The sequence below is a fragment of the Schistocerca gregaria genome, chromosome 4 (genome assembly GCF_023897955.1).
Source record: "Schistocerca gregaria isolate iqSchGreg1 chromosome 4, iqSchGreg1.2, whole genome shotgun sequence".
In the NCBI taxonomy this organism is placed as follows: Eukaryota; Metazoa; Arthropoda; class Insecta; order Orthoptera; family Acrididae; genus Schistocerca; species Schistocerca gregaria.
The window spans coordinates 655,096,285-655,121,704 of NC_064923.1; the positions used below are offsets into that span (position 1 = coordinate 655,096,285).

Here is a 25,420-nt window from a genome sequence, read left to right on the forward strand (position 1 = left end):
GAACCAATTTTCTTCATTCACTACATGTTTTATTTCTAGTTTTTGCACATTTGTTGGAAACTCTAAAAAACTGCAAAACAGATCCCAAATCCAGCCATAGAGCTTCATTCACTTCTAGACTGAGATTTTCAGCAGTTACTGTCTTGATATAAATATTTTTTCCAACTTTCTTGAATTAGTTTTTGGTGAACTGCTTACAGGCACATTTCCCAAGCAAGGATGAAACCAGATCTCAGATTCAATATGACACAAAATGAAACAAAAGTCTTTCCTGTTTGTAAGTGCAAAGAGAAAATTTCACAACACAGCTTGAAATACAAATCTCACTTAAACATAATAAGTCAAATAACACAAAACAAATACAATCGACTGTCCAAGAATAGGTCGCCTTTGTTGAACTGTAACACCACTTGTACCTCACTCAGTAGCATTCACTTTAAACAACATGAAATAAAGGTACCAAATGTAAACTCAAATTACCTTAGTCAGTTCGTCATCCATGGTCAACACTAATGCTAGAAATTTGCATCCTTCTTTAGTTGTCAAATAATTTATGTTTCTCATGGCATCCAAAAATAGTTGACGATTCTTTGCAATATTGCTTTCCAGCTTTACAGCACTACGAAGCCCACACGCCCGCCGTACATCAGCTTTCTATTGAACATCAGTAAAATTAGTAATCATCTGCATTAGAACTAAATGTGAAACAATGGAAAGTTTAGGATGGAATAACAACAATATGGAAATGTTAGATTGCTACTCACCATGAAGAGCAGGCAGTGTCTCACAACAAAATGAATACTACAAATATTTGAGTTTTCTGACAGTCTTTCCTCAGAAGTAGAAGTCTCACACATTTAGCTTACACAATAGTAACTCGTATACACATAGCCACTGTTCCACCTGACTGTGATTATGTCTGACATGAGCAGTCACGTATGTGTGAGTACTGGTGTGAGAGTTCCACTTCTGAGGAAGAACTTCATTCAAAAGCTTAAATATTTCTAGTATTCTTTCTCGTGCCTGTATGTGACTCAACGTTTCCTCTGTGTGGTGGTGAGTAGCAATATATCCTTTCTACTTGTTGTTAGAAGTAAATATGGGTGATAACTTTGTAGTGTAAAACATTGCACTATAAAATGCTGTTACCTTACACAATTACTGGTCAAAGGCAACAAGTTTCTAGAACCTGAACATACATATGTGTCATAAAAAGCTGCATTAACTTCCTTGCCAGAGCTTCAACAGCCACCTCACTTATCCCAAAATATTTTTTAATGATTCCGTGTGGCCTGCTGCAGATAATTTTAAGCAATAAAATAAATTAAAAATTGACAGTTGGATGCAGCATGGTATCATTAAAAAAGATTTATAGCAATTCTGGACCCAGTTTCAAAGACAATATTTCCATAACAGAGTGCTGGTTGTCACTTTAACACTGCAAAAAAGATGCTGTTTGTAGAACTGGTTTTTTTTTTAAGTAAATTATGTTAACCACAAATTGAACTGGTGTCTGTGCACATAAGAAACTTAAAAGTAGCTTATGGTACCTTAATGCATTTTGGTTTTGTAGGTTTTGTGGGATCTGTTTTACTATTTTCCTCAGAGGTTCTGTGCACTGCAATTACATACACAAAAAATTCAAACAGTGTTTTGTTTCATTAACACTTAATATCTTATATGATAATATTAAATCCAAGATGAAACATATAAACATAGGGTATGAGGATAGATGGCCCAGGAACCCACAGAGGAAGCACAATTATGGACAGGCACCTGAGAAAGGTGTTAATTACTGTATTTCAGCAACATGACACGTGGTCATCAAACCATATGTAACCTCTCATTTCCATGTGCACACATACTGGGCAGAGAGGATATAATAGGCACACTTTTGAAGTAGTCTGTTATATAAAATAAATTTAGTACTTACAAATGAATATACTCACACAATGACATTGAAGGAACATTGTCAGGGAGGACAGACCATTTGGAATTACATATAAAAGGATCCTATCCAGTCACCAAATTATTCTATTTATTCCCAAACAGTTCTTCTGCCCCTCCTCCCTTTTCCCATATTTCTTCACTGGCAAATGACTTACCCCTTTTTGTTCTAATTTCTTTCCGTGGATCCGTCGCATCGTTAACAACCTGCAGATTACCCCCTCCCCCCCTTATAAAGTTAGTTGCCCGTACATCCTCAACTCAAATAAATATTACTACCATCACACAGATTCAAGCTATGCATCAGAGTATCTGTATAGTCAATAATGTTGGTGTGAAAATTGACTTGCCAAGGGCTCAATTTTACTTAAGGATTTTGATTTCATTTCAATTGAAGTTCCACCCTATTGTTAAGAATCAAAGTGTCATTATAGACAATAACATTGATTTTCCAAGAATTCAAGTTTACTTAAGGATTTCACTGGCATTTCAACTGAAGTTTCATCCAATTATTAGTCTCATTTTAAGAATCTCTTGTCTATTGTGCCAAAGCCTCACTATCCTTGAATGCATTTAATCAGCCTAAAATCCACAAACTATCTGAACTGAAACTGAACACACAGTCTTACTCATTTTATTTAAAAATGGTGCACTTTTTACAGTCATGTGTAAAAACAAACAATACACAGAGTTTTCATAATATCAGCTAATTTATCCTGTAAAGATATTTACATGAACTCTTTCAATTTTTACTGCAACACCAACATCTACATTCTGTAGACCACTTTGAACAGTACAGCAGAATTTGATACACCCAGGCATTTTACCAAGCATTAGAGTTTCTTTCTATTCCATTCACTTACAGAGGGCGCAAGAATTACAGCCTAAATTTCTCTTGACTGCTGTAATTAGTCTCATCTTGTCTTCATAATCCCTATGTGGGATGCTGTGGTATATTGTCACATAGAAGAAGGTGTAATAAGATGAATTATGAACACTAACTTCACTTAACGAAGGTTTATTCAGCACTTGCACATACAAGAGCGCGGAGTGAACTGCCTCTGACCAGAACACATACAGTACATATACAGCTACAGAACTTTCCAGTACAATGATTCTTGACATTTGTGGATACTTCTAGAATGTACTTGAACCGAATATAGAAATTAAAATTGTACAGTCCAGGTGAGTTTTGAACTCATGACCCTCCATGCAACAGTTTGGTATCATAACCACTACACCACTAGCTACTCAGCTTCTTCTGCGACATTGCTATCTCCTTAAGAGAACAGCGTCTCGGTGTTACGTCCTCCTAGTCTGGGAACGAGTCATCGGTTCTGCATACTCCGACTCCCGATGACTGATGCTCACCCTGGTCGTGATCTTCTTAGAACTTCTTTTGCCGCTATGCTCTTCGTCACCTTTTCGCTTGTTGCTCGTCGCTGGGGCGTCAAATTTACCCTGGATTGCAGGATCCTTATTGGACTTCATTCAAAGGACGTGAACTGTATCTCTGTTCTTTCGTCGTCTTGTGTTGGGGTCGAAATTTTCAACATCATAAGTAACATAAGACAACTGTCTTACAACCATATAAGGTCCAAAGTACCACCTGAGGAGCTTCTCAGAGAGACCAACCTTCTGAACAGGACTGAAGATCCAGATTAGGTCACCAGGCTGGTAGACAACAGGGTGGTGGCTCGCATCATACCTTCGGCAATCGTTTTCTTGAGCTTGCAGCGTGCGGAGTCAAGCTAACTGCCGAGCTTCTTAAGCTCTGGTTAAAACCTGGCCGATGTTATTGTCCACGTCATCAGGGTGTAATGGCAACACAGTGTCCATCGGAGTAGTTGCCTCACGCCCGTGCACCAGGAAAAATGGTGCAAGTCCTGTGTTGTCCTGTTTGGCGGTGTTGTAAGCAAATGTCATGAAAGGTAGCACCTCATCTCAGTTGCTCTGCTCAACAATGACAAACATAGATAGCATGTCGGCCAAGGTCTTATTAAGGCATTCAGGAAGCCCGCTAGTTTGCGGATGCTAGGCAATCGTCATGTGATGAGTAATGTTGCACCAACAGTTTATCTCTGTCACAATATTCGATTGAAAAACTTTCCCTCGATCTGTAATTAATGACCTTGGGGCACAGTTTTTAATACAATGTAATGGCGTAGGGTGTCAGATAATCAGTGCAAACAATAATCCATCTATTGCCACTACCAGATGTTGGAAATCGTCTGAGGAGGTCAATCCTACATGCTGAAAAGGCGTGTCAGCTGGTGGAATTAGTATGAGTTGGCCAGGTGGTTTCTGAGGAACTGCCTTTCTCCTCTGGCACTCTCGACAGTACGACATGTAGTGACAGAAACTCCTAAATAAACCTGGCCAGAAAAAACTCTTGTGGATACTACTGTATGTCTTAATAAATCCTAAATGTCCAGCCTCAGGTGTGTCATGGAATTTCTGTAGAACATCTAAGTGCAAGTTTTTAGGAATCACCGGTAGCCACCTCTTTCCAAATGGATCAAAGTTTTTCTTGCAAAGTAATCCATTAACTACCTTAAATTGTCCTTCCACATCCTCTGACCGAGTTAAGGCAAGCATAATTTGAGATATCTTGGTGTCCTCCTCCTGCTCAGCCAAGAGATCCTGGAGTGCAGTGAGACAGTCACCATCTTCATCAAAGTCTTGAAGGTCTTGCACAGGGTTTCTTGAGAGACAGTTGGCATCTTGGTGTTTTCTTCCACTTTTGTACACTATGCTATTGCCATACTCTTGAAGTCGTGGTGCCCACCTGGTGAGTCATCCTGTTGGATCCTTAAGACCTGTCAACCGATAAAGGGAATGATGGTCTATAACAACTTTGAATGGCCTTCCATAGAGATACTGGCAAAATTTGCTCATGGCCCAGATCACAGAAAGACATTCTCTTTCTGTAATTGAGTTGTTTCTCTCGGCTAAGTGTCCTAGAAGCATAGGCTATAACCTTCTCTTTTCCATCCGAAATTTGCACCAGAACAGCACCAATCCCATACCCACTGGCATATGTGTGTAGTTCTGTAGGTGCTCTCTCATCATAGAGACCAAGTACTGGGTCAGTCGTCAGAGCTTTTTGCAGCAATCTTGTTGAGCACCACCCCAGATAAATTTAGCATCGGCTTTTAACAACTCTTGGCTTTTATACAAAAGTGTTTGATAAAACAATGGTAATAAGAACATAATCCAAGGAAGCTTCTCACATCCCTAATACTTTTAGGAATAGAAAATTCCATTATAAATCTCACCTTTCCTGGGTCTGACCACACACCTTCGTTTGACACAAGGTATCCAAGTGTTTTGATTTCTTTTGCTCCAAAGAGACACTTTCTTGGAGTAAGTTTCAGTCCGCCTTGTTGGAGACACTTAAGAGCGGCCCTCAGTCTTTTTATATGTTCATCAAATGTCTCTGAGAACACTATAATGTCATCTAAATAACAAAGACACATTGTCCACTTCAGGTGACATAGAAGATTATCCATCATCCGTTCAAAAGTTGCTGGTGCATTACACAAACCAAACGGCATTACCTTAAACTCTTACAGACTCTCAGGGGTGATGAATTCAGTTTTCTCATGATCAGCCTCATTTACTTCAATTTGCCAGTATTCCGAGTACATGTACATGGTTGAGAAAAACTTATCCACTCTCAGACAATCTAGTGTATCGTCAATTCGTGGAAGAGGGTGAACGTCCTTTTTTAGTTATCTTATTAAGGTTCCTGTAATCAACACAAAAGCGCCAACTGCCATCCTTCTTCCTGACGAGGACAACTGGTAATGACCATGGGTGCTGCAAAGGCTGAATGATGTCATTCTTCATCATTTTCTCTGCCTCGTCATTAATTATTCGATGTTTCGTTGCTTACACACAGTAGGCTCTCCGGCTTGTTGGTTGATGGTCTCCAGTGCTTCACTGTCGATTTGTTTAATTTGCTCTTCACCTGTGGATTGAAGCATTCAGAGAACTCTTGAAGAATGGCAAGTAGCTGCTTCTGTTGTTCCTTAGCGGGATCTGGTGATAGTTGAGCTAGAAGATCTTGTCTCATAGTGATGGCCTTAAATTTCCCCGCAAACTCAGCATGGGAGGTTTCTATGACATTCAGCAGTTCTTCAATTAATGGCTCAGCGTTTGCTACGCATATGCGTCTTGGAAGGATCTGCGGTTCTTGGCAACAGTTAACTAGCCACAATTCACCGAATCTGTTCTTAAACGAGATGACAGTGGCTAGGATGACCAAGTTATTCTTCAGTGGTATGTATCTCTAATTCCACAACAAGATCCATGGGTTGATGCACAGCATGACACATGACAGTTACCTTTCTAGCATTGCCTGCAGGAATGATCACTTCATCCAGCATACACAGTCTCCACACACTCGAATGCGCATCTTCCTGTTCACAGTATCTCATCTCGTCTAGCATAATCTTTGAGTGACCACAATCTATAATTGCCTGAGAAGCTTTTAAAAAGTCCCATCCGAGAATGACGTCATGACTACACTCTTGTAAAATGATGAACTCTAAGAGCTGTGTATGGCCACTTATACCCACACAAATGGTACATCTTCCTGTAGGTTTTACATATTTCCCATTAGCCACCTTCAGCAGAGATGTTTTGTTATCGACGAATACAGTTTTCTGCAACTGGCAATGGTACTTCTCTGAAATGACTGAATATGATGCTCCAGAGTCCACAAGAGCTTGGGCTGGCTGGCCATCCATGAGAATATCAACATAGTTTCCTGTCATTTTTGTGGTGATCAATGGTAGGGCATTTTTCTCTTCGGCGGCCTCACCTCCAAGAAAGGTCGCACCCTTTAGTTTTCCAGGTTGCGGCAGCTAGGTGATCAGCTCAAGCTTCTAAATGGCGATGGAGACCTTGATCGGCATGTTGGGGAGCTTCCTCTCCAGCGGCTAGCTTGCACCGATGGTGACCTACGTCGTCCTGCACCCACATCATCTTGTTCATCTTCATCATCCCGGAGTTGGCATCGGCTAAGATCGGTCTGCTGTCTTCTGGCATGGGCGTCATCAAATGTCCACTGCCTTTCTTGACAATAGCACACCACATGTCCCAGTCATCTGCAGTGGAAACATACTGGTTGGTTATCCTGGGTCCTCCAGATGTCAGTCTTCCTTGGTGCCCAAACAGGTTCCTTATGCGGCATTGTAGGAACGCAACTCCACTTGGGTCTCGAATTTTTAAACGTTTTAAAGGGAAATGAAGAACAAGAGATAGGATTCAATGTCTGTTCCACTTCCTCTATTATGACCTCTTGAAGCGTCTCAGTTTTTTGCTCGCCGTGCAATCCAAGTGCCTTCTGAACTTCCTCTCTCACTAGCTGACGAAGAACACTTGTAAAATCAGTTGCTTCCCCCATCACAGACATCAATACATTTGGAAGCCATTCAAGCTTCTTGCGTGTATTTCTTTTCTGATGCATTGTCTCAATATACTGGCGCCATTTTTGAAGTCATCTGCTGTCAAAACCTCCTTCAGGAGTAGAGCTTGATACATGTCCTCAGCAACACTGTTCATGAGATGTGCAACCTTATCTTCCTCCTTCATTCTAGGATCCACTATTTTACACAGCTCCAAGACATCTAGAATGTACGATGCTGTAGTTTCTTCTGGACGCTGTGCCCTGTACTTTAATTTATCTTCAGCCTTGCACTTCTGTCGTTTTGTGTCGCCGAAATACTTGCGTAGTTCCACCTGGAATACTTCCTAGCTTGTAAACTTCTCCTAATTGTTCTCATACCATTACTTGGCAGTGCCCTCCAAGTAGAAAAATATGGTAGCCAAATACACAGTGTCATCCCATTTGTTAAATTTGGTTATATGCTCATATACCTTCAGCCACTTGTTTGGATCTTGGCCATTGTCACCAGAGAACCCAGAAGGATGTCTCATGTGGTGGCACACAGTTGCTGTCATCGTAACGTCTTCTTCTTCTGTCTCTGATACATTGCGATCTGTTGAACATGGCTCGAACTCAGGTTTCTCGCCACATAAAAAGCGGCTCAGTCGTGGCCTGATGGGAGCCACTGTGTCGTCAAGAACGTGCGTCATCACAAGTTCCAACACATAGCGCCTCCACCAGAATAATGTCACATAGTAGAAGGTGTAATTAGATGAACTATGAACACTAACTTCACTTAACGAAGGTTTATTCAGTACTTGCACATAGAAGAGTGTAGAGCCAGCCGCCTCCAGCCAGAACACATACAGTATATACACAGCTACAGAACGTTCCAGTCCAATGATTCTTGACTTCTGTGGATACTTTTAGAATGTACTTGAACCGAATATAGAAATTAAAATTGTACAGTCCAGGTGAGTTTTGAACTCACAACCCTCCATGCAACAGTTTAGTATCATAACCACTACACCAAGGTGCTACTCAGCTTCTTCTGCGACAATATTCCTAGGTTCATGTGCAGCAATGAAGGGCAAAACAACATTTTATATTGTACATTATCGGAAGCAAATTGTGTGTAAATTGCAGAGCCAATTGAGCAAAGCAGCACAGCTGTTAAGACACTGATGGCCTGATTTGAGTTTTCCATGTTTCCCTAAATCACTTCAGGCAAATGTAAGGACAGTTCCTTCATCACGGCACTGGTCAAACCACCTATCCTATCCTCATGGAGCACACTCATGTATTCTGTGTATATCTTTATTTTGAGATAGTGATTTTCATTGTATTACCAAGCCAATTCCTATACCATTGTGAGATGATCCTTTGATGAAAATATATACGATATTATATTTTTCATTTAGTGAAATGCAAAATTTCACATTTTTCAGTTTTGACCATTTAAAGGAAGTTGCCAATCTTTAGACCAGTTTGAAATCTGACTGAATATTTGCGCAGCTTTTTTTGGATAGTGCTTCATTATAGCTACCTGTATCATTTGCAAAATGAGTTAGGTTACAACTAATCTTATCAACCAGGTTATTAATTTACAATGCAAACAGCAAGAATACAACACACTTCCCTATGAAATACGTGAAGTCAATTCTACATTTGCCAAAATACTGTGTGCTCCCTACATAGAAATCCTCAATCCAATCAACAAATTTCATTTGACCTCCCATACAATCATACTTTTGTTGATATGTGTCAGTGCCATATTGAGTCACATGCCATTTTGAAATCCAGAAGTATTGCATTCACTGCACTGCCTTGATTCATGGCTTACAGAATTTCAGGTGTGAAAAACATGACTCGAATTTTGCATTGCTGATGTTTTCAGAATTCATGCTGACTGGCATGTAGGAGGTCATTCTGTTCAAGATACCTCAAAAAGTTTGAGCTTAACATACGTTTTAGGGTTTTACAACAGGTCAATGATTCTGGTGGATAGTTTTGTGCAGCACTTCTATTAAGCCTCTTGTAAATGGATGTGACCTGTGCATTCTTCAAACCACTGAGCAAAGCTTTTTGTTCACGGGATCTGCAGAATATTAAGGCTAAAAGAAGGCCTAAGTCATCCACAAATTTCGTATAGAATCTGATAGGGATTCCATCAGGCCCTGGGGCTCTTATCAGTTTTACATGATTTCACCTGTTTCTAAACACCACTATCACTAATATCTGTACCTTCTTTGCGAAGGTGTGAGAATTAAACTGGAGCACTACTCCAAGATCCTGCTTTGCAAAAGCACATTTGAAAACGGAGTCAGCAGTTTTGCTTTTGCTGTGTTACCATGGACTTCAGTGCCTGTATTATCAATGTGTGTCTGGACGCTAACTTTTGTTGCACTGACAGACTTTACATATAACAAGAATTTCTTTGTATAACAGAGATGCTGAGTCGCAATAGTCACAATAAAAAGATTCAGGTAATTAAAGCTTTCGGCCATTAAGGCCTTTGTCAGCAGTAGACACACATACACACATGCATACACACACACTCACATAAACGCAACTTCCACACGCATCTGCAGTCTCAGAGAGCTAAGACCACACTGCGAACAGCAGCACCAGTGCACAATGGGAGTGGCAACTGGGTGGGGGTAAGGAGAAGGCTGGGGCAGGGAGGTGGAGGGGTAGAATGGTGGGAGTGGTGGACAGTCAAGTATTGCAGTTTAGACGGACGACGTGAGAGAAGGTGTGGAGGGGGGAGGGGGTAAGAGCGGAGAGGAGAGAAAATAAAAGACTGGGTGTGGCGGTGAAATGCCGGCTGTGTAGTGCTGGGTGGGAATAGGAGGGGGATGGGTGGGTGAGGACAGTGACTAACGAAGGTTGTGGCCAGGAGGGTTACGGGAACGTAGGATGTACTGCAGGGAAAGTTCCCACCTGCACAATTCAGAAAAGCTGGTGTTGGTGGGAAGGATCCATACGGCACAGGCTGTGAAGCAAGTCATTAAGATGAGGGATATCATGTTTGGCAGTGTGTTCAGCAACAGGGTGGTCCACTTGTTTCTTGGCCACAGCTTGTCAGTGGCCGTTCATGCGGACAGACAGCTTGTTGGTTGTCATGCCTACATAGAATGCAGTGCAGAGGTTGCAGCTTAGTTTGTAAATCACATGAATGGTTTCACAGGTAGCCCTGCCTTTGATGGGATAGGTGATGTTAGTGACCGGACTGGAATAGCTGGTGGTAAGAGGATGTATGGAACAGGTATTGCATCTAGGTCTATTACAGGGGCCTGAGCCATGAGGTAAGAAATTGGGAGCAGGGGTTGTGTAAGGATGGATGAGTATATTCTGTAGGTTCGGTGGACGGCAGAATACCACGTAGGAGGGGTTGGAAGGAAAGTGGGCAGGACATTTCTCATTTCAGGGCATGACGAGAGGTAATCGAAACTCTGGCAGGGAATGTAATTCAGTTGCTCCAGTCCCGGATGGTATTGTATTATGAGGGGAATCCTCCTCTGTGGTTGGACTGTGGGACTTTGGGAGGTGGTGGGAGACTGGAAAGATAAGGCATGGGAGATCTGTTTTCGTACAAGGATGGGAGGATAATTACGGTCAGTGAAGGCTTCAGTGAGACCCTAAGTATATTTTGAGAGGGACTGCTCGTCACTGCAGATGCGACGACCACGGGTGGCTAGGCTGTACGGAAGGGACTTCTTGGTATGGAATGGGTGGCAGCTGTCAAAGTGGAGGTATTGCTGGTGGTTAGTAGGTTTGATATGGACGGAGGTACTGGTGTAGCCATCCCTGAGGTGAAGGTCAACATCTAGGAAGGTGGCTTGTTGGGTTGAGTAGGACCAGGTGAAGCAAATGGGGGAGAAGTTGTTGAGGTTCTGGAGGAATGTGAATAGGGTGTCCTCACCTTCAATCCAGATAGCAAAGATGTCATCAATGAATCTGAACCAGGTAAGGGGTTTAGGATTCTGGGTTTTTAGAAAGGATTCCTCTAGATGGCCCATGAATAGGTTAGCAGAGTGTGGTGCCATGCGGGTGCCCATAGCTATACAGCGGATTTGTTTGTAGGTAATGCCTTCAAAGGAGAAGTAATTGTGGGTGAGGATATAGTTGGTTATGGAGACTAGGAAGGACATCAATAGTAACGAGCAGGGCACCATGTGGTAAAGGGGCAGGAATTGTGGAGAGTTGGTTGAGGAAATTGTTGGTATCTTTTATATAGGAGGATAGGTTCCGGGTAATAGGTTGAAGTTGCTGGTCTACGAGAGCAGAGATTCTCTCAGTAGGGGCACAGTAACTGGCCACAATGGGACATCCTAGGTGGTTGGGTTTATGGACTTTAGGAAGCATGTGGAAAGTGGGAGTGCGGGGAGTGGTAGGGGTAAGTAGAGAGATGTACTCTGGGAAGAGGTTCTGGGATGTTCCTAAGGATTTGAGTAGTGACTGGAGATCCTGCTGGATTACTGGAATGGAATCACTGTGGCATGGTTTGTAGGTGGAAGTATCTAACAGCTGACGGAGTCCTTCTGCTGCATAATCCTTGTGGTTCAAAACAACGGTGGTGGTGGTGGTGCCTTTGTCAGCAGGTAGGATTATAAGGTCGGGATCAGTTTTTAGATGGTGGACTGCGGTTCTTTCTGTTCTTTCTGCTGATTTAAGGTTAGTTTGCATGTTGAGGAATTTGGGGAATGATGTTGAGGCAAGGTTCAAGGTTAAGAAATTCTGGAAAGTTAACAGGGCGTGGTTTGGAGGCAGTGGGGGTGGATCACGGTTGGATGGAGGAGTGAACTGAGTTAAGCAAGGTTCAATATTGGTCTTTGGTTGAGTCTGATTGGTCGGGATGGTAGCGGAAAGTGTTTCCACTGTAGGGACCAGGAGAAGGAGAGAAGGTCTTTAACTAGTCCAGTATGGTTGAATTTGGGAGTGGGGTAAAAGGTGAGGCCTTTGGGAAGGACTGATACTTCTGTGGGACTAAGGCGTCTGGAGAAAATGTTCATAACTGTGTTGCGGGTGTGTTTAGGTTCTGGGTACTGTGTGTGGTGGTGGGAGTTAGTTTTGAAGGGTGGGGTAAATGTAGTAGGTCTGCGAGACGGGGTTTGTCAGCTATGAGTGGGTGTGGGGGAGGTATGGAGGTGATTGTAGAAGTGGTAAACAGTGGTACTCTGAGGCGGGAATAGGAAGTGAGTAAGATGGAGAGCTTTTCAAGGTGACGTTGTGCATGTTGCTCAAGTTCCTGCAGGACAAGGGTTTCAGAGATGGCTACATCAGTACCTCTGTCCATATTAAACCTACTAACCAACAGCAATACCTCCACTTCGACAGCTACCACCCATTCCATACCACGAAGCCCCTTCCTTACAACCTAGCCACCCGTTTTCATCGCATCTGCAGTGATGAGCAGTCCCTCTCAAAATATACTGAGGGTCTCACTGAAGCCTTCACTGACCATAATTATCCTCCCATCCTTGTACAAAAACAAATCTCCCGTGCCTTATCTTTCCAGTCTCCCACCACGTCCCAAAGTCCCACAGTCCAGCCACAGAGGAGCATTCCCCTCGTAACTCAGTACCATCCGGGACTGGAGCAACTGAATTACATTCTCCGCCAGGGTATCAGTTACCTCTCGTCGTTAAACTAACATGTCCTAAGGACAACACACACACCCATGCCCAAAGGAGGACTTGAACCTCTGGCGAGAGGGCCCGCACAGTCTGTGACGTGGCACCTCAAATTGCACTGTGTAACTATTCAATCAGATCTTGACGAGATTTCAAATTGATGGAAAGATTAGCAACTTGCTTTAAATGTTCAAAAATGTAAAACTATACTCTTCGTAAGACAAGAAAACGCAATATCATAAGACTACAGAAATAACGAGTCATAGCTGGAAGTGATCAACTCATATAAATATCTGGCTATAGCATTTTGTAGATATATGAGATGGAACAATCACACAGGTTCAGTTGTAGGTAAACAAAGTGGTAGATTTCCGTTCATCCATAGGAGACAAAGGAAATGCAATCAGTCTACAAAGGAAATTGCTACAAATTGCTCAAGGACCCAAAATATTGGGTTAAGTCAAATGGTTTTCTCCTGAATGAGAACAAGACACAAAAAATGTTATTTAGGCTACGGGACAAAAGCCCTGTTAATGATCCCACTATGTAAAGTTCTTGGGGATATACTTAGGCAATAAATTATCCTGGGAACAACACATAAAATATATTAGTATCAAACTGTCTAGAGTAATTTATTTATTAAGATGTCTTATAAAATATGTACCAGCAGCCTATGTTAAGACTTCGTATTTTGCATTGTTCCAAAGTATTGTGTCATATGGACATATTCTCTGGGGAAACTCAAGCCATGTTCAAAATATATTACTTCTGCAGAAAAAAACAATCAGAGTCATTACATGTTCCCAGCATAAAGCACATTGAAGCCCTTGTTCGCCGAACTCAAAATAATGACTGTTATAAATCTGTGCATATACCAAGTGTTAATCTATACAAAAAATAACCTACATGAAGTAAAATGTAGAAATAATATCCATGGTCACAACACAAGGAAAAGCAAGTCCATATATACATCATAATGTAGGCTAGCAAAGACAGTCAATAGCTATGAGCTAGTGGGGCCTAAACTATTTAATAAGCTTCTGCAGACAGTATAAGATCTTCCAGAGTGTGAATTTAGAAAAACATTAAATAAGTGGCTTGTTGCCAACCCCTTTTGTGAATTAAAAGACTTCTTTGACTGGGAGATTGAATTGTAAGTCAATAATGCTTTATTATTCTGTTTATTAATGTAATGATTGTGCTGTACAAAAATTTGTCTTTTGTGCGAAAATTTGTCTATTGCTGTAATGGCCTAACGACAATAAAATTATCTTATCTTATCTTATCATCCTAGAATACAGCTCAAATAAGACTACCAAATAAGACTAACAGGAGATGCTGAACATGCACAGAGAAGGCCGGCATGAATAGTGTCAGGTTTGTTTGATTACAGGGTTGCTGACAGACTCTTGAAAATATACGTAAACTAACACAAGAAAGCTTACTTACAAAGTTTCAAGAAATGGCTCTAAAGGATGAGTCTAAGAACATACATCGCAGCCCCTTACATATTGCTCCTTTAAGGATTGTGAGGAAAAGATTAGATTAATTACAGCATGCAAAGAGGTATTTAAACACTCATTCTTCCCATGCTCCATATGTGAATGATACAGAAAGAAGCCTAATATTTAGTATAATGGGATGTGCCCTCTGCCTCACACTTTACAATGATTTACACACTACAGATGTAGACAAAGATGAACATAAGGGCATACTAATTAGTAAATAAATTGACTTACCGTAGCTCCTTTCTTTAAGGAGACTTCAAAAAGGTATTCAAATGTAACAACAATTGCTGAATTGTACAGTAGCAGCTTTCTTCTGCACCACTCTTCTGAGAGTTTGACAATTTTCTGCTTTATCTAAAATGGAAAGAAACAAATGTAAAATTATTTTCAGGGAAAGAATTAAAATATAGCATCAAGACAGTTAAAGTTAAATTAAAAGCTGTACACTATTCAGAGATAAAGCAGAATTCATTAGTCAAACACTCTCTCTCTCTCTCTCTCTCTCTCTCTCTCTCTCTCTCTCTCTCTCTCTCTCTCTCTCTCTCTCTCCCCCCTCAAGTACTGAGGAACCAACAGGCAAATATATATGGTTGGCTAACACTGACAGGGGTGGGCTCAGTGACTCGAACTCTTTAAGCTAAAGAGGAATAGATTGTTTGTATTCTACTTGCAGGGCTATCAGGCAAATGTAAACCTATTGTTGCAGCTCCATTACATAAATGACATCTTTTCTTTACTTCATCCATTCGGTACATTTTATCAGATATCGTAAGGGGATACCTGAAGCAAAGTAGAAACAGTGAACACTGGCTGCACTATGGTAGGAAAGAGGTAAAGATGTAGGTGCCAAAACACTAATCATTACTGTTAATTAATAATGAAGGTCAATAAACATTAAAGTTATCCATCTCAAGACAAACTATTTATTTGTCATGCCACAATAATATGCACACATTAGTATATTACTGTTAACGAAGAATGACTTTTGTAACAAGAAACGATCAGTCTCAAACAGACAGGAAAATATAAGAACTGTTAATCAAAATATGAAGCACCTACAACAGAAGTTGGAAGCCACTGCTCAGACTGATGCGAGTACACTGAGATCAGGGGTAGAGCTTACATCATCATTATTAAGTCCGGTACCAAAGTTAAGTGCGTAGATTAGTTATAAGTTGCAAATCAGTGTCAGGTCTTCCTACATTTTTAATTAATTATAATCTGAAAGATTACATGTTGTTCAGAATGCTACTGACAGTGTTTCGATATCCACACTGTATACAGACACTCACAGAGGATTCGGTGCTGAATAAATATAACTTTCTATAATCACTTTACATCATCCATGTAACAGTTTACCTGCATCCACAGAAAAAGTTACCTACTTGTTGAATTGCATGAACAACCACGCAGCTGAAAGCAACAGAGCTAACATTCACTAGTAGGTAGCAAGGAACTGGTTGTGGTAGCAACTCACTAAGGCCTTATGCCATTGATTCACTGAATGTACGTCATACAGTGTGGGAGTACAGTAATGTTCTTGCTACAGTTTTACGTTTAACAAAAAGATATATTGCATTGTGATTATGCGTTTACAAAACTTAACAATCATAACAAGAAATAATGATGTTTGTAATAATTTATCACGTGGTGACATTGCTTTGCAAGTCCAGAAAAAGGATGATGCTGTTATGTTCAAAACAGGCCCCAGGTGCTATAACTGGAATAACTATAATGCATGAAAAAGTAATAGGAAAATTTTGTCAAAGACAGAAAACTACCAGACCACATAGTGCACACATCCAAATAGCCATGTGATAAAAATAATGTGACAGGCTCACAGATTTTTAACTAAAAATAATGTGACTGGCTCACAGATTTTTAACTATATTTACACACATTATAAAATTTATGTATATATGTTCCCCATTCTCCTCCTAAACCACTAGATCGATTTCAACTAAACTTGGTACTCATATAATTTAGTATCTGAAAAGAAGCACTGTGTACAACAGGGTGGCATAGAAAAACAATCCAGTAATGTCTGGACCAGTTTCAACCAAATTTTGTATATACTTGACTCAATATTTGTATTATTTGTATAAATATATTCCTTGTATACAACTGACATGGAATACTTTAGAAGCATGCAGTGCAATTCGTCTCAGTGTTGTAGTGTTTCGAGAATTTTTGCACAAATTCTAAAATCACTTGGTCTTCCACTGACTTGAACACACAATATTTTAGATGTAAGTGGGAGAAAGGAACCCTTTCTACTGCGCGTCACCTGTCTGTGGGTGCAGGTTTGAAGTTTGCCATACGAAGACAGTAGACACAGCGGTCAAATGGCACGAACAAGTACTTGTCGGTCAGTCCATGGAAGTTGTAATGAAAACAATTGAGTGAAAAAAGATTTTTAGTAGCTTTCCACTTGAACTTGCTAGAGGCAAGACATGATTATGGCTCCTGTATAATAGAGACATGGTTATCATGTAAATGTAGCTTAATTGTTTCTAATGTGACACTACATGGGTGACTTACAAGTCAATTGTTTTACATGAGAAGTGTGAATTTTGTTCTTTGTGGAAGTTCAAACATACCGATAGTTGTTGAAAAGTATTCTTGGAGTACCTCATTATTTCACAAAGAGAGAGAGAGAGAGAGAGAGAGAGAGAGAGAGAGAGAGAGAGAGAGAGAGAGAGAGGGAGGGAGAGAGAGAGAGAGTCTTAAAGATTCTTGTGACTCAGATCACTCTTCAGAGAAGAAGTCGGTAGAGATTCCAGAAGCCAGCTATCCATAGACGAAGATCGGCTGCGCATTCCCAAGTAAGTCGACTCACATAAGAGAAGTGGGAAGTTTGCACATACAATTCACACACTCTCAGTCATCAAAAATGTTACAACATGGCAACTAGTGTCAAAGGACTGAAAAAAAACAGGACTTTTGAGTTGAAAAAGAGAGAAAAAGCTATGAAGTGTTGCGATAGCAACTCAGTATAACAAGGAGAGAGAAGCATTACAAGAAACTGGACAACGCCTAAAAATCAAATGGAGAAAATTGTAAAGGCAAATAAGGGAGAAGACATAAGAAAGTCACAACGTGAAAAACTGGAGAAAAGATCTCGACGTATTAGACTAAGAAGAGATACGCCTAGAACAATTTGACCAAGAAGGTCCAGTGCGGAGGTATACAGCTCTCACACACATTGCAGGGACGCAGATGTGATAACCAACCTACATCCACCGCCACCGGCAGCAGCTTCTGTTCACCGATGCTGACCTGCCGCCACATCAGCCCACCTGTTGTTGTTGTGCTCTTCAGTCCAGAGACTGCTTTGATGCAGCTCTCCATGCTACTTTATCCTGTGCAAGCTTCTTCATCTCCCAGTGCCTACTGCAACCTACATCCTTTTGAATCTGTTCAGTGTATTTCTCTCTTGGTCTCCCTCTACAATTTTTACCCTCCACGCTACCCTCCAATACCAAATTGGTGATCCCTTGATGCCGCAGAATATGCTCTACCAACCGATCCCTTCTTCTAGTCAAGTTGTGCCACAAACTCCTCTTCTCCCCAATTCTATTCAATACCTCCTCATCTCTAATCTACGAAACGCTAGAAATATAGGTTTGCCTTTCCTTAATCTTTCTTCTAAGATAAGTCATAAGGTCAGTATTGCCTCACATGTTCCAACATTTCCACGGAATCCAAACTGATCTTCCCCGAGGTCGGCTTCTACCAGTTTTTCCATTCGTCTGTAAAGAATTCGCATTATATTACTACACATACACAGAGGCATTCAAACAATCATTCTTTCCACACTCCATCCATGAATAGAATAGGAAGAAACCCTAATAACAGGTACAACGGGAAGTACCCTTTGTCATGCACCTCGCCATGCACCTCAAAGTGATGTGCAGAGTGTAGATGTAGATTATGATCAAGTTTTATGTACAAATTCTTGCATTTATGCTTTTACTCATATAATGTTAACCACGCAACATTCTTCTAGATCCACTTTCAATTTCATGTATCTTGCAAACAACACATGGTCTTTTTTTTTAATTTTACGTTCTTGTATTCCAAATAATGGAGATGCAACCTTCAGTTAATGTCCTATGTCACAATGAACTGTTTAATCATTCACTCATGGACATATCTATTACATAATCATGTAGCTATGTGCAACGACTTTAATTTCTTCCTTTTCCTACGTCATATTAGCAAGTCTAACACATCTGTTTCTTAACTGTCAACAAACGACTGGAATTATTTAGTATAAATTAATTTAACTCCTACATGTTCAATGAAAATACAATTTTTTGTAATCCTTTTTTTATTCATTGGTTACAGCCACTTTGTGTGAGCACATGTACCATTTTTGCTTTGTTGCACACAATTAGTTTGTAATCATATGTGCATCCAGTTAATCATTGTTTCATCTTTCTAGGTTGACATCTGTTATTTTATTGTATAGATACGAAGCAACTTCAGCATGCTCACTTTTAGTTTCTTATCAACACACAACAAGGACTATCAGGTTCAGTTAATTTTAATGCTTCTTTTATATGTTCAATAACAAAACACTGTCTGCTGTAATTGCATATCTTCTGTAGCCATGATCATAATTTCTGATTCTGTAATACTGATTATAACTACTACACAAAATCGTAAAATAAGTCATGTGGCCTTCAACACAGCTTCATTCACTAACCTCTATTGTTAATAATTCTAGCACGTTTATCGCAGCTCACTTGTAATTTTGTCAGCAACATACAATGAAAATTCACAGTAGCACAAGTTTATATGTCAACTAGGTCCACAGACGAAGAAGAGATTGAAGAAATGGATGATGAGATAAAAGAAATTATTCAGACAGTTAAGGAAGATGACAATTTAATAGTCACGGGGGACTGGAATTCAGTAGTAGGAAAAGAAGAGAAGGGAAAATAGCAGGTGAACATGGATTGGGGAAAGAGGAAGACAGCTGGTAGAATTTTGCACAGACCCTAATTTAAACATAGCTAATACTTGGTTTACGAATCATGAAAGAAGGTTGTATATGTGGAAGAGGCCTGGAGTCACTGGAAGGTGTATGTTGATCACATTGATTATTACATAAGGTTATATGTATCATTATATAAGGTGCATATTGATTATATAATGTATATAATTATAAGACAGAGATTTTGAAACCAGATTTTGAATTGTAAGAGGCAAATGTGGTCTCTGACCACAATTTACTGGTTATGAACAGTTGGTTAAACCTCAAGAAACTGCAAAAAGGTACAAATTGAAGGAGATGGAACCTGGGTAAACTGAAAGAACCAGAGGTTACAGAGTTCCAGAGGAAGCATTAGAGAACCAATGACAAGAAGAGGAGAAAGGAATTCAGTAGAAGTAGTATGGATAGCTCTGAGAAATGAAATATGGAGGGGAACAGAGGATCAATTAGACAAAAAGATAAAGGCTAGCAGAAACCGTTGAGTAACACAAGAGATACTGAATTCAACTGATGAAATGAGAAAACACAAAGGTTCAGTAAATGGAGCAGGCAAAAGGGAGTACAAACATCTTAAAAATGAGATTGAGAGGAAGTGCAAAATGGCTAAGCAGGAATGGCTAAAGGACAAATGCAAGGTTTTAGAAGCACACATGTCACTAGTGGAAAGATAGATACCACCCACAAAAATTATAGAGACCTTTGAGAAAAGAGAAACATCTGTATGAATATCAAGAGCTTAGATGGGAAACCAGTCCTAAGCACAGAAAGGAAAGGAGAAAGGTGGAAGAAGTGTATGGAGAGTCTGTACAAGAGATGTACTTGAAGGCAATATTATGGAAATAGAAGAGGAAGTAGATGAAGATGAGATATGAGGTATGATACTGCATGAAGAATTTGAAAGAGCACTGAAAGACCTAACTCAAAACAAGACCAAGGGAGTAGACAACATTCTGTTAGAACTACTGACAGCCTTGAGAGAGCAGGCATGAAAAAACTGCTCTATCTGTTGAGCAAGAGGTATGAGACAGATGAAATACCCTCACACTTCAAGAAGAATATAATAACTCCAATTCCAAAGGAAGCAGGTGCTGACAGGTGTGAAAATCACCTAACTATCAGTTTAAGTGATTAATGGAAAATCTCATATTAAGATGTGAAACAAATACTAACAAAGAGATATAGGGGCTGGCCAGTACTTACCTCAGCTCAATACAGCCGACAGATTCACAAAACAGAACAGAAAATTTACATTCCTAGCTTTCGGAACTTTGTTCCTTCTTCAGGGAGGAGAGAAGGGGGAAAAAGGGAAGAAGGGAAAGTGGATTCAGTTACCCACAACCCAGGTTATGAAGCAAGAGGGAAAGGTAAACAGAGAGGGTAGCAAGGTCCTGGGTGGTACAAAGTTATGAGAGGAATCCTACTCTGTGGCCGGAGAGTGGGATTTTGGGAGGTTGTGGGAGACTGGAAAGATAAGGCATAGGAGATCTGTTTTTGTACAAGGTTGGGAGGACAATAACAGCATGTGAAGGCTTCAGTGAGACCCTCGGTATATTTTCACAGGGACCGCTCGTCACTGTAAATGTGACAAACATGGGTGGCTAGGCAGTATGGAAGGGACTTCTAAACCCTCTCTGTCCCCACCCCAGACTCCTCCTTAGCCCCACCCAGTCACCATTCCCTTCATACACTGATGCTGCTGCTCGCAGTGTGGTTTCAGTTGCCTGAGACAGCAGTCGTGTGTGTGAGTTGTGTTTGCGTAAGTGTGTGTGTGTACTTATCTGTTACTATTTTTGATGAAGACCTTACTGGCTGAAAGCTTTATTTGTGATAGTCTTCTGTCTGCGACTCAGCATCTCCACTATATGGTGAGTAGCAACTTTCCTTTTCATAATAATCCAAACACTGTTGCTCAATTCCTGAAAGTTTTGTTCTTTCATACAAATTGCATGTTTTCTCAGGATCTACAAAACCAATTTGCTTCAAATTTTCAGGAGATGTTACACAGTCCCTTCTGCATAATGCAACACAGTGTTTTCTTTTTCCCCAAAAACCTGTATATTGTTGAATTTATAAACTAAAAGTGGCACTAAAAAGTAGTGAATTTTCATTATAATAGAAAAAAATTAATCTCTAACAACTGAATTAAAATTTTTAAAAATCCCTGAGTTAAGTTGTACAAAATACTCAAATAAATAATATGTAAAAATTTCAACTTCCTAACTCAAATACTTTCTGAGAAAACATTAATTTATAAGAGCTATTTTAACATTTCAGTTCCGAGGCCGCACTCCTGTAATAATCAACTGACATCACATACAGAAGTCTATCATCACATTCAATCCCAATGTACCCATGTGACTCAGTTAAGAAATTAGTTTCCACTTGTGACTTGTAGTGTAGTTCATTAATGTCTCTATTGAATCAATGGTTGCCAATTATATACTGTGATGGTGCAAATATTCATCCCACTGAGTTGTGCATCGAAAGACGTAATATAGTCATTGTCTACATAAATTGAAACCCAGTTGTCATGTGTTTATTGTGTCAAGGGACAACTGTTATTGTGACTGTCCTATCGGTACTATGCTGATGACTGATAGGCCAAAGGAGCTTGCCCGTATAACTCATTTAACATGTAAACAGGACCTCGTCATCACGCTCCAAGAAATGTAAAAATGCCAAACTGATAGAAAATTATACAGTGAACATTATTGTATCAAATTCTAAGAACCAATTATTACTGTAATTCCACATACAACTTCTCCAGAGACTCCAAGGACAACATGAAAGGTATTCATGTAAAAACCCTCGCAAAGTGATGACAAATTTATTTCACATTAGAATATGATAGCTAAAAATGGGCTAAATCTTAAGTCTGACCAATATATAAGAGTAACAGCAACTGTTTCCACAGAAAAATTTATTCAAGATTTACGAGTATCAGACCATGCAGCATCACTATCAAAAATAAATTTCAGCCTGTACAATAAAAACATGTAGGAATTTCAGTCAAGAAAATGTGGAGCTAGTTATTAAAAAATTAAGTCTTACCATGCGGTCAGTCAGCAAACACAAGTCAACAAATGACAACTACAATAAATTTTCAACTGAATTCATTAGTATATTCAATGAATGCTTCCCTCTTGTAACAGTACAGACTGAGTGTCCTTAAGTAGATCAAGGGTAATGAATGGAATTATAATGACTATTGTTAAGAGGGGGAAACTGCGTATGGAAGTAAAGGTTAATTGAAGTCCCGCTTTCTTAAATATATAAGCACATAAAAAAAAGTAGTTGAACTACACTCATGCTCATAAATTACGGATAATGCTGATACATGGTGAAACAACACTCTGGTGGGCAGTTTGTGGGTTTAAATAACCTCGGGGTATGACCATGCGATGCATTTGACCTGCGGTCATCGCACGGTGGGTTTGGCAGCAGTCCACATATACAGAGGTGTGTTGGTGCATGTCAAGAGTATGGTGCAGCGAGTAAGTGTGCAGATGTTTTCAGACATGCTAATGGTGACTGTGTGTTGAAAATGGCTCAAAGAGCACATATTGATGACGTTATGAGGGGTAGAATACTAGAGCAACTGGAGGCTGGTCAAACACAGTAGGTCGTAGCACGTGGCACAAAGTGTGATCTCAAGATTATGGCAATGATTCCAGCAGACAGGAAAGATGTCCAGGCGCTACAGTATGGGACGTCCACAGTGTACAACACCACAAGAAGACCGATATCTCACCATCAGTGCCCGCAGATGGCCACAGAGTACTGCAGGACCTTACTGCAGCCAATGGAACAGTTGTCTCCAGACACACAGTCTACAGACGAATGAACAGACAAGGTTTATTTGCCTGGAGACCTGCAAAGTGCATTCCACTGAACCCTGGTCACAGGAGAGCCCACAAAGCCTGATGTCAAGAACACAGTACAAGGTCATTGGAATAGTGGTCCCAGGTTATGTTCACAGACGAGTCCAGGTATAGTCTGAACAGTGATTCTCGCAGGGTTTTCATCTGGTGTGAACCAGCAACTAGATACAAGGGTCCCACCTTCCTCCTGACAGATGATAACGCACGGACCCACCGAGCTGCCATCGTGGAGGAGTACCTTGAAACAGAACATATCACGCAAATGGAGTGGCCTGCCTGTTCTGCAGACCGAAACTCCATCGAGCACGTCTGGGATGCTCTCGGTCGACGTATTGCTGCACGTCTTCAAACCCCTATGACACTTCAGGAGCTTCGACAGGCACTGGTGCAAGAATGGGAGGCTACACCCTAGCAGCTGCTCGACCACCTGATCCACTAATCCAGAGTATGCCAACCCGTTGTGTGGCCAGTGTATGTGTGCATGGTGATCATTATCTCATATTGACGTCGGGATACATGCGCAGGAAACTGGTGTTTTGTAGCACACGTGTTTCGGGACAGTTTTCTCACCTTATCACCAATACCGTGGACTTATACATCTGCATCATGTGTATTCCCTATGTGCCTATGCTATTGGTGCCAGTTTTGTGTAGTGCCATGTTGTGTGGCACCACATCCTGCTATTATCATTAATTTGTGAGCATGAGTGTGGCAAGCTTACTGCAAATAACAGATTCATTTCAATTTAAAGCAATCCACTTGATTTGTACTACTGATTTATTGAAACCACAATCAGTTTTGAGGTATTAAAATCTAATCTTCCGGTGTCAGTCGTGACTGGCATTCATAGTATATGGCTGCCCAACAGCCGACAGTTTTTATACACCTGAAGTTGGGATTCTAACATCCCAAAACTGGGTGTGGTTTGAATAAATCATTAGTACAACTGAACCAGATCTCTTTTGATTAATTAATCATGCCTCTTAATTGTGAACATACCAAATCTCATGCAGATTCATTTCAAATGCTAAACACAAATCAATGCTGTTTTGGTCTGTTATAAGGAGTGAAGCTGGCAGTGCAATGGAGAGAAATTTGTCATCTGAACTATTGATAAATGGTGGAGCTGTTACAGATTCCAATGCTGTGTGTGAATTGTTTAATGGTTTCTTCACAAATTGCAATAAAATTTATGACTGCTCACCACGAAGTAGAAATCCTAGTATAGCAGAGAGGAATTGCTAGGGTTTTAAGTTTTTCTGCTTCAGGTCCTGATATTATGAAAATTATAATGGCCCTAAAAATTTTAACTCTGTGGCTTGGGATGAAGTTTCCTCTACAATAACAGAAACAGTCTGTTACAGTATTGTTCATCCACTCTCTATCAAACTCAACCAATCTCTTTATGAAGGCAGGGTATTGTATACACACACCGTTTTGATTTTCCTACAATGCTATGGTCATTTAAATGTGCCTTGAGTCACTGACCTCTTACCGCTGCTGATGAGTTGCTGCCATATCTCGATGATTATAATTTTTTTGAATATTTATCATACAATATATGTGCCCCATTGCGTGCTATCATTTGAAAAAAAGAAGAAGAGCAGGAGGAGGCGAGAGAAAGGGAGAAAGAACACTAATCTCATTTTGATATCTTGAATAACTTATGAGATACACTATGTGATCAAAGTATCCGAACACCGCGCTGAAAATGAGTAACAAGTTCATGGCGCCCCCCATCGGTAATGCTGGAATTCAATATGGTGTTGGCCCACCCTTAGCCTTGATGACAGCTTCCACTCTCATAGGCATATGTTCAATCAGGTGCTGGAAGGTTTCTTAGGGAATAGCAGCCCACTCTTACGGAGTGCTGCACTGAGGAGAGGTATTGATGTCAGTTGGTGAGGTCTGCCATGAAGTCGGAGTTCCAAAACATCCCAAAGGTGTTCTATAAGATTCAGGGCAGGACTCTGTGCATGCCAGTCCATTACAGGGATATTATTGTCATGTAACCTCCCCACCACAGGCTGTGCATTATGAACAGATGCTTG

The 25,420-nt window shown here is 40.4% G+C and overlaps 1 protein-coding gene across 8 annotated transcripts in view; it reads right to left on the minus strand.

The window, feature by feature from the left end:
* LOC126267401 (condensin-2 complex subunit G2-like) overlaps positions 1-25,420 on the minus strand; it is a 266,223-nt gene that overhangs the window by 211,432 nt on the left and 29,371 nt on the right. For all 8 annotated transcript variants that reach the window (XM_049972616.1, XM_049972609.1, XM_049972615.1 and 5 more), the window contains exons 5-6: positions 14,718-14,840; positions 481-654 (exon numbers count right to left, since the gene is read on the minus strand). In XM_049972616.1, the coding sequence (XP_049828573.1) occupies positions 481-654; positions 14,718-14,840 (297 nt within the window). The remainder of the gene's footprint in view (positions 1-480; positions 655-14,717; positions 14,841-25,420) is intronic.